The sequence below is a fragment of the Saprolegnia parasitica genome (genome assembly GCF_000151545.1).
Source record: "Saprolegnia parasitica CBS 223.65 unplaced genomic scaffold supercont2.175, whole genome shotgun sequence".
Classification (NCBI taxonomy): domain Eukaryota; phylum Oomycota; class Saprolegniomycetes; order Saprolegniales; family Saprolegniaceae; genus Saprolegnia; species Saprolegnia parasitica.
In genome coordinates this window covers 16,268-25,961 of record NW_012156569.1, presented here as the reverse complement: position 1 = coordinate 25,961, position 9,694 = coordinate 16,268, and the positions used below count along the sequence as shown (strand labels likewise).

The following is a 9,694-nucleotide window of genomic DNA, read 5'->3' as shown; positions in this document are numbered from 1 at the left end:
TGGTCTCGATCGGGTGCAAGATGATGTTGACGTGGTACACGAGCCCGTCTTCGGCCTTGCCGCCAAACTCCTTTTGGATCGCGTGCACAAGCCCATGCGAGTGCTTGGCCGCATACGCCGCGTCAACGGCCGCGAGGAACTGGGGCGGGATCGAGCAGATCGCGTTGGAGAAGGCCGACTCGTCCGTACCCCACTTGCCCTCGCCGGCCTTGAAGATGGTCTCGGCGATCTCGGCCGCCTTGGCCGGCGTGTGGATGCTCGGGTTGTACGCCTGGGACATTTGGTTGAGCGCCGCGAGGTAGAACGTCTTGAGGTCGCCGCTCACGTCGTCGTTGATAGCAACGACGAGGTCCGTCTGGTAGAGCTTGAAGAACGCCTTCTTGAGGATGTTGAGCTCGATGTTGGAGCGGCCGCTGAGGACCGGAATCAAAAGCTTCTCGGTGGTGCCCGCACCCTTGGTCGCGTCGCGCAGGATCATGGCCTCGGCCTCCTCGATCGGCTGCGAGAGGAGCTGCAGCAGCTTGCCATAGTTGCCCGATGTCTCGGACGCCATCTCGGAGAGCAGCGACTTGTTGTAGAGTTCTGGGTACCGGAGGTGAATGAGGCAGCGCTCGACGGGCGACTTGTTGCCGAGGACCGTGCTGAGCTTGGCTTCGTTCGTGCCGGCACCGGCACATGCAGCCTGGATCTCCTTGCACGCGCGGTCAATGGCTGGGTTGGCGTGGCCGATCGCGCGGCCAGCGTCGACCTCGTACGTTTGCTGCGGGTAAATGTTCATCACTGCGGTGGGTTGGTGGCTTCTTAAGGAATGAGTTGGTCGTGGGAGGCGGCGTGAGGGGCAAGGTGAGTTCAGCAGCCGTTGCCGAATACAGTTGCCGCGCAGCAGCATGCAGAGAACGCGCGCCTTGGAAAGGCGCAAGATTCCTGTTCAGAGCCATTTGTAAGAATGGGCCCACGGTGGATCATCGTGGTGCAATAAGATGCAAACTAAGATGCAAACTAAGATGCAAACTAAGATGCAAACTATAGTGCAAACTATAGTGCAAACTAAAGTGCAAGGTGCGGTGTAGTACTTGGCTTCTTGGTTTAAATGAGTTTGATCGACAGTACGTACGATTGCGTGCTTGTGGTTTGGGTGTGATGCGCGGTTCTACCGAGATTGGGGCGGCGGTGAGCCGAAACTCTAGACCAATGGGACCACGCGCTTGGTAAACGGGCGAGATGCACCGAGAGCACGCACGCGTCCTTCATTCATCTTCCATTATGCGTTGCACTCGTCGTCGCCTGCGTGGTAGAGGAGGATGGGCCACTAGTACCTTGAAGACGAACTCGATCGCATTACCGCCTTGCATACAAATATGCATTGCATGGAATCTGTGGATCCTCTCGACCCTCTCGACCCTCTCTACTTGATGACGACCGTCGTGTCTTTGAGCACCTTGATGTTGTACACGAGGCTCTTGACGTCTGCGAGCTGATCGTCGAGAAGGTGAATGTGGCAGTTGCCATCCTGGACCACCATGCACATTTCTTTGCCCGGACCGGTTTCCCCGGCCGCAGTCGTGCCTTGTGTCGTGGGTTGGAACTTGGCTTTGACGCGCAATTCCTTCTCGGGCAACCCGAATGTAAACATGTGCGTCATGAAAAACCACTGCAGCGTGCTCAGTCGTCGCGTCTTGCAGATAATGATCGCAGTTCTGTGTTTCTTGTCTTCGCGGACGTCGGAAATATAGTCGCATAAGATCGACGTGCTGTTAAAGAGCGCTTGACGACCGAGGCTGTTGCGCGCCATGAGGTTCCAGAACGGACGATTCACCACTTGGTCCAGAAGCGTGATCAAAAAGATATTGATGAGAAGGCCCATGCCCACGGCGTAGCTGACGCGAAAGTAAAAGCTGTTGTAGTAGTTGACGGGCGTTCCGTCGAGGCTCTCAACCGTATTGTACAAATCTTGGCGGACGCTGTTGTTGTACTCGACATAGTCGGGAATGTAAAAGAGCAGAATCGCGCTCAGATACAGCGACGTGACGCTTGTCAAGTTGAAGTAGCCCATGAGTCGGCTCTCGCCGCAGTACGTGGCGGTGCTTACGATGCTCGATGCCATTTTGCACACTTTTAGAATGCCACAGTTGAGCCAGAGCAATCTCAAACTCAACGCGAAGAGGCGGACACTCATGTAGAATTGAGGGCTCGCGGCGTTGTACACGGTCACTTCGCGCGTAAACATGAGTGCGTTGTTGAGATCGAGGAGCACCGAGACGCAGTAGAGCGTCACAAACAGATCCGAGTTGTAGCAAAACATATCAAAGCGCAGCGCGTGGCTTCGATGGGGAAAGCACTTGGGCATAATCGTGTACACGACCCGCGTCCAGATCGTATCCGGCTTCGTCGGGTCGACCTCGAGCCACTGGACCGTCCGGCGGCTCGCCAGAAACCCACAAACGGCAAAGAAGAGCGCAATGAACTTGATCCAATGCGACGCAGAGCTAAAGGCGTCCTGCTGAATGAGCAAGCCGAGGCGGTACAAGGACCCATGGATCGGTCGCGCGACGACGTGTAGCGTCTTGTTGGCATCCGCATACGTCATGCTAAAATTGCAGCTGCCATACCCGAGCTCGGTGATCGGAATGCACCCGGTGCAGTAGCCCTTGGTGTAAAGGCGCCAAAACGACACTTCTTGGACTTGCACGGACGAGGTATTGTGCAGCACAATTGCGCGCATGAGCCGGAGATCGGTCGCGATGCGCGCGGCCGCGTACCCAAGGTGCCGGAGCATGCCGCTGCCCATGGAGCTGTTGCCAAGATTCGCACTTGCCTCGTGGGTTGTCGCGATTGTGATCGCGTTGCCGCGCAAAAATGTAATCAAATCGTACGTGATGCCGAGCTTGATCGCATTGTTGGTGGCGGCAAGATCGATGGGGTACGTGCCCGAGAAGCGGCTGCAGAGGTCGGTGGAACTGTCCAAAGCATACGTATCGGCCGAGAGAACGTAGACATTGGAGCCGAGACGACCGAGGTTGGCGACCGTGTCGTTGGCCATCCACATCCCGACGCTCGACAGACTTTGGAGGTCCCGCCCGGGCAGAAATGTATACGAGTTGACGAGGTCGGGGGCGGCATCAATGTTGGCGACCGGCGTGATGAATTCGTTGCCGTTGCCAACAAAGTTGATGACAGCCCAGTTGTTGGAGATGGCGTCGACGGCCACGAGAAGGATCACGACAAGTCCGATGACGTTGGCCAATACCACGAGGCACTGGTTGAGCTTGTCGCGCAGCGCGTACGCGTCGGCGATAGCAGACAACCCGCTACAGAACGAAGACGGCTTTTCTTTGACGACGACCGACGCGGGCGGATGCATGTTGCTATTTGTAGTTCGTGTTAGTTGAGAAACGGATCCGCTAGCCCCCGCGAGGTGCCTAGACCGCCCTCATTATGTCAATCTTGGACGCTAACCTAGTTTGTAATTGAGGATATATCAAACATTTGAGTGTGCAATCCGATGAAAGCACAAGGTGAAAATGACACCGGACGGTCGTAAGAGTGCAACAACAGGGCGGACAGGATTTCGTTGTGAATGCTTTGACATCTTTTTGTCGCTCGGCTTGCATTTTGGCCAATGAATTATCTTAAAAACATTGTAGCCAATGGAAACGCTTCGTTGCAAGAACACAGCACCCGCACTGGCCAGATTTGAAGCCAATCATAATTGCTCGCGCCGCAATCACAAGCGTCTAATAGTACTAGTACTGGTATCTTTGATGCAGCAAAGCGAGTACTAGTATACGCCATGTTGTCGCAAACTACTTGGCGAATGGTGCGCTGTCGACGGCTCGCAGGGCGACTTGCAACCTCTCGAGATACGTACCCAGTGCAATGGATTGCCAGCACTCATGTATGCCAAGCCTTGCGGACACGAACGCAAGGTGTAGAATAGTCGGAGCACATGTAGGTTTATCTCATGAGATACATATCGACCACGCAACATGTACATAATATGAATGATATGCATCATTAAATCAACTACTCTTTCTATTTGATGACAACCGTCGTGTCTTTGAGCACCTTGATGTTGTACACGAGGCTCTTGACGTCGGCGAGTTGGTCGTCGAGAAGGTGAATGTGATGGTTGCCGTCTTGGACCACCATGCACGTTTCGTGGCCGGGGCCTGTCTCGCCCGAAGCGGCGGTGCCATGCGTCGGCTGCGTCGTTTGTTTGTTCTTCTTGGCGCGCAATTCCTTCTCGGGCAAACCAAATGTAATCATGTGCGTCATGAAAAACCACTGGAGCGTGCTCAGTCGTCGCGCCTTGCAGACCAGGAGGACGTTCTTGTGTTTCTTGTCTTCGTGGACATCCGAAATATAGTCGCATAAAATCGATGTGCTGTTGAAGAGCGCTTGACGACACAGACTGTTGCGTCCCATGAGCTTCCAGAACGGACGGTTGAGCACTTGGTCCAGAAGCGTGATCAAAAGAATGTTGGCAATCAAGCCGCCAAAGACGGCGTAACTCACGCGAAAGTAGAAGCTGTTGTAGAAGCTCACGGGAATGCCCTCGAGGTTCTCGACCGTGTTTTGGAGGTCGCGACGGACGCTGTTGTTGTACTCGATGTAATTGGGCACGTAAAAGAGCAAGATCGCACTCAGATACAGCGACGTGACGCTCGTCAAGTTAAAGTAGCCCATGAAGTGGCTCTCGCCGCAGTACGTGGCCGTGCTCACGACACTCAAGGCGACCTTGCAGAGCTTGAGAATGCCACAATTGAGCCAGAGAAGACGCAAACTCAACGCGAAGAGGCGGACACTCATGAAGAATTGAGGACTGCCCTTGTTGTAGACGTTGACTTCGCGAATGTAGACGAGCGACGCGTTCATGTCGAGGATAATCGAGATGCAGAAAAGCGCCACAAACAGATCCGAATTGTAGCAAAACATATCAAAGCGCAGTGCGTGGCTCAGATGCGGAAAGCACTTGGGCACGACGGTTTGGATCGCCCGCGTAAAGATCGTATCTGGTTTCGTCGGGTCGACCTCGAGCCACTGAACGGTCCGGCGGCTCGCGAGGTATCCGCCGGCGGCGAAGAAGAGCGCAATGAATTTGATCCAGTGGGACGCGGTGCTAAAGGCATTCCGTTGGATCATGAGCGCCATGCGGTACTCTGTGTTGGCGAGCGGTGCCGTCTGAACCCGCAGCGTCTTGTTGACATGGCTGTATCGCATACTAAAGTTGCAGACGCTATGGCCGAGCTCTGCGATCGGCGTACACCCCGTGCAGTAGCCTTTGGTGTAAATGCGGTAGAATGGCACCAACTGGACTTGGGTGTCGCTGGTGTTTTGGAGTTGAATGAGTTGCGTGAGTCGGAGGTCGGTCTCGATGCGCCCGGCCTGGTACCCTCGGGCCATGATGTCGACGCTGCCCATGGTTGAATTCGCTAGATTGGCCGTCGCCTCATCCGTAAACGCGATCGAGAGCGCGTTCCCGCGAAGAAACGTGATGGAGTCCTGGGCGGACGCGAGCTTGAGCGAGCTGCCAGCGTCGATATCAACGGGGTAGGCGCCGTTGAACTTGGTGCAGATAAACGCGACGGTCGAGTCCACCGAGAACGTGTCGGTGGACAAGAGGTAAATGTTGGTGCCGAGCATGCCGAGGTTGGAGACGCTAAAGTCAATCATCCAGAGGCCGATGCTTGAGAGACTTGCAATTGGTCGGCGCGACGGAAACGTATAGAAGTTGTCGAGCGCTTTGGCATTGGGGATGCTCGCGACGGGTGTAATGAACTCGTTGCCGTTCCCGATAAAGTCGATGATGGCCCAGTTGTTGGCAAAGGCATCGATGGCAACAAGAACGACAACGAGGACGCCAATAACGTACGCGATGACGACGAGGACGCGGTTGAACTTGTCGCGGAGCGCGTACGCCTCGTTGAGCGTCGAGAGCTGCCGTATGAGGTGCGCGCCCGGGGCCATGGTTGCTCCTCGTCGTCCTTTCGCTTCCCAAAGATAGTCTGGCAACCGCTGCGAATCTTTTGAAGCAGTTTTGGCTATATTTTTGGAGGCAACAGTTGTCGTTTGGCGCCACCACCGTCATGGCATCGAACCCAAGTGCGGTGCTCGTCAAGGCCAAGGCTCCGTGGTGGTCCCTTGGCTGGCTGGCGGCCATTTCTGAAAAGTACGCATTTCGCGACAAGATCAACCGCGTCCTCGTGGTCATCGCTTACGTCATTGGTGTCCTCGTTGTCGTTCTTGTTGCGATCGATGCGATTTGCAACAACTGGGCCATCATCGACTTTGTCGGTGACGGCAACGAGTTCATTACGCCGGTTGCCAACACTCAAGGCGCGGCCGACCTCGTCGAAACCTATGCGTTTCGACATGGCGGGGACCTCGCGAGTCTTTCAAGCATCGGTCTATGGATGACCAACTATACGGTCGCGAACCTCGGTGCGCTTCACTCGGATATTTACCTCCTCGCGACGTCGGAGTTTGAGATTGATGCGAGGATCAACATTTGCAGCCGCTTCTCGGGCAATTACAGCGTCGACTTGGCCGCGAAAAATCCGTTCAAGCTTGGCGTCGCGTTTGATTTGATTTCATTTTTGCGCGGGAGTTCGATTACCATTGCCTTTACGGACGAAGCCACGTCCAACTTGGGCAATCGCAGTATGGGGAGCGCCGAGCTGCAGCGACGCGGGTACGCGGCCGCGCGCCTCGGCGCCGACGTCCGTCTCACACAGTTTATCAAGCTCGAAAACACATCAAACGTACAAGTCCAAGTCGTGCCCGTGTGGGAAATCTTTGCCAAGGGCTACTGCACCGGGTGCATTCCGATTGCCGAGCTCGGCCGTGGCAGCTGCAACTTTAGTATGACGTATGTGGACGCCAACAAGACGCTCAACGTGCTCGCGCGGCCAATGCCCGGGTCGCTGCATCGGCATGGCCTTCTCATTCGCCAAAATTCGTTCAGCACCGCGTCGCACTGGATCAAATTCATTGCGCTCTTCTTCGCCGGCGGCGGGTACCTCGCGAGCCGCCGGACCGTTCAGTGGCTCGAGGTCGACCCGACGAAGCCGGACACGATCTTTACGCGGGCGCTGCAGACGGTCGTGCCCAAGTGCTTTCCGCATCTGAGCCACGCACTGCGCTTTGATATGTTTTGCTACAACTCGGATCTGTTTGTGGCGCTTTTCTGCATCTCGATTATCCTCGACATGCAGAGCTCGCTCATTTTCATCCGTGAAGTCAACGTGTACAACGCGATCAAGCCGCAGTTCATCATGAGCGTCCGACTCTTCTCATTGAGTTTGCGTCTTCTCTGGCTCAATTGCGGCATTCTCAAGCTCTGCAAGATCGGCTTGAGTGTCGTGAGCACGGCCACGTACTGCGGCGAGAGCCGCTTCATGGGCTTCTTCAACTTGACGAGCGTCACGTCGCTGTATCTGAGTGCGATCTTACTCTTTTACATTCCCGATTACATCGAGTACAACAACAGCGTGCGCCAAGATTTGTTTGGCAGTGTCGAGAACCTCGATGGGACGCCCGTGAGCTTCTACAACAGCTTCTACTTTCGCGTCAGCTATGCGATTGTGATTGGTTTGATCGCCAACATTCTCTTGATCACGCTTCTGGACCAAGTGGTGAATCGTCCATTCTGGAAGCTCATGGCGCGCAACAGCCTCGGTCGTCAAGCACTCTTCAACAGCACGTCGATCCTCTGCGACTATATTTCCGATGTCCGCGAAGACAAGAAGCATCGGGCAGCGATCATCATCTGCAAGGCGCGACGCCTGAGCACGCTGCAGTGGTTTTTCATGACGCACATGTTTACATTCGGGTTGCCCGAGAAGGAATTGCGCGTCAAAGCCAAGTTCCAACCCACGACACAAGGCACGACTGCGGCCGGGGACACCGGTCCGGGCAAAGAAATGTGCATGGTGGTCCAGGATGGCAACTGCCACATTCACCTTCTCGACGATCAGCTCGCAGACGTCAAGAGCCTCGTGTACAACATCAAGGTGCTGAAAGACACGACGGTCGTCATCAAGTAGACATGTACACTAGGACAAGATGTCCATTGCATACTTAACATAAGCTACGATATAGGCTATGCTGCATGTTTTAACCGTGTGAATCCAATTTGATGTCGCTTGATGTTTCGATGCAGCCACCCGCCATGATCTATCCAACGATCTGTGTCGAGGTCGACGGGTCCTTACAAATATATATGGTAGCCAGCGACAAGGATGAGATGCACAAGGAGTGCCGATGAAACTAGAGACAGCGACTTGCTTCTTCGTCTCACTTGATTTCCTAAATCGCTTCAACCCGTTCGATCCATGGCCATTTCTTTGGATCCAGCTATCCATTCACCAAGCAAGTTACTACTGCTATCCAATAATGATCAAAATGTGATCATCGAGGCCGGACACGGCGAGTTTGCGGGTTAAATAAAGAGACAACTTAGTTGCGATAGACCTTGACGACTTCGCGAATCTCGAGACGGCACACGGGGCACACGTGCGTCGTCTCGAGCAAGGACATGGCACACGTCATGCAGAGAACGTTGTGGCCGCAGGGCACGCACACGGCGGCTTGCGGGCCGTCAAAACACACCACGCACTCGAGCAGTCGCGGGCGCAGCGTCGCTTTCGTAAACACGACCGGTTGTGCAGTCTCGACCGTGGGCAGCGGCGGTGCCGACGGCTCGGGGTAGACCTTGGCCCGTCCGAGCTCCTACGCGCTTGTTCCGTTTACAAACAAAAAGAATGCAGGTGCGCACGTGGGAATTGAACTGGCGCGTCGGCGAGACCAGCGCATCGTGGAGGCACTCCCGCTACGTAATCTGAGAACACGCGACACATTCGTGGAGACTCGCACCGCGTCGTGGGCAAAGAAGCGAAGCCACTTGGCCGCACCGTCTTCGCTCAGCGCCGCAAATGAAAAGTGGCGCAGCGCTTGGGTGCGGCTCGATCCGACTTTTGGGGCACCGCGCAGTTCAAACCCAAACGGTTTCGGGTTCAAGTCGGACCAAAACGATGGGTTGGTCGGACGAATGCACGGCTCGTCCGCCGTCACATGCACGAGCAGCGACGTACTTGGCACAGGCGGACGGCGCGCGGCGTCGGGCACGGCAAACAGCGCGACTTCCAGAAACATGGACGAGCTGGTCCGGAGCACAATGCAGTAGCTACGCCAGTATTCTGGGACCTGGCGTCCATGACGTGGCAGCGTACCGTCGCGTCCATGTTTGAAGCGCCGTGATACCTGTGAGCTGCGAGAATAGCGTGTGAACGCGCTGAAAGACCCAACCACTGTACACTGAGCAGCGCTATAGCCAACAAAAGTAGTGTGTCAAGGCCGACTTTTCTTGTCGCATCAAAAACGTACCTGCTCAAGCAGCTCAATGCAACGCGCCAGCGCCACGAGGCGTAAGTCGTCGTTGTCGCCTTCCCGCTCCAGAAACGTACGCCGCGCGACCTCGAGCGGCGCGTCGCCTTTGGCGTTGAGGACATAGGGCGAAAACTCGGGCAGCGACAAGAGATACTGGACAATCCGCGCATGGCCTGCGTGGCAGGCGTGGTGCAGCGGCGTGTTGCCTTCATAGTCGCGCGCGTATTCGTCGGCGCCGGCGGCGTGGAGCCACTGCGCGGCGGCGACGTGGCCGTGCGCACACGCGATCGTAAATGGCGTCCGGCCA

At 55.6% G+C, this 9,694-nt stretch overlaps 4 protein-coding genes across 4 annotated transcripts in view; 1 reads left to right on the top strand and 3 right to left on the bottom strand.

Moving 5' to 3' along the window:
* Positions 1 to 1,405: 1,405 nt before the first annotated feature.
* On the bottom strand, positions 1,406 to 3,361 carry SPRG_15257 (hypothetical protein; the record flags this gene model as incomplete). The annotated part of the gene is made up of 1 exon (XM_012354675.1): positions 1,406 to 3,361. One exon carries the CDS (start codon positions 3,359 to 3,361, stop codon positions 1,406 to 1,408), a length of 1,956 nt encoding a protein of 651 aa, XP_012210065.1.
* Positions 3,362 to 4,032: 671 nt separating this feature from the next.
* Positions 4,033 to 5,967, bottom strand: SPRG_15256 (hypothetical protein; the record flags this gene model as incomplete). Its single annotated transcript, XM_012354674.1, has 1 exon — positions 4,033 to 5,967. The coding sequence occupies one exon, from the start codon at positions 5,965 to 5,967 to the stop codon at positions 4,033 to 4,035; it is 1,935 nt and encodes a 644-aa protein (XP_012210064.1).
* Positions 5,968 to 6,086: 119 nt separating this feature from the next.
* On the top strand, positions 6,087 to 8,045 carry SPRG_15254 (hypothetical protein; the record flags this gene model as incomplete). Its single annotated transcript, XM_012354673.1, has 1 exon — positions 6,087 to 8,045. The coding sequence occupies one exon, from the start codon at positions 6,087 to 6,089 to the stop codon at positions 8,043 to 8,045; it is 1,959 nt and encodes a 652-aa protein (XP_012210063.1).
* Positions 8,046 to 8,457: 412 nt separating this feature from the next.
* The window catches only part of SPRG_21526 (hypothetical protein), a gene marked incomplete at both ends in the record, with an annotated part of 3,652 nt that continues 2,415 nt past the window's right edge, over positions 8,458 to 9,694 (bottom strand). The window contains 5 exons of the mRNA XM_012354672.1: positions 8,458 to 8,730; positions 8,777 to 8,830; positions 8,875 to 9,184; positions 9,231 to 9,325; positions 9,385 to 9,639. Coding sequence (XP_012210062.1) covers positions 8,458 to 8,730; positions 8,777 to 8,830; positions 8,875 to 9,184; positions 9,231 to 9,325; positions 9,385 to 9,639 — 987 coding nt within the window. The remainder of the gene's footprint in view (positions 8,731 to 8,776; positions 8,831 to 8,874; positions 9,185 to 9,230; positions 9,326 to 9,384; positions 9,640 to 9,694) is intronic.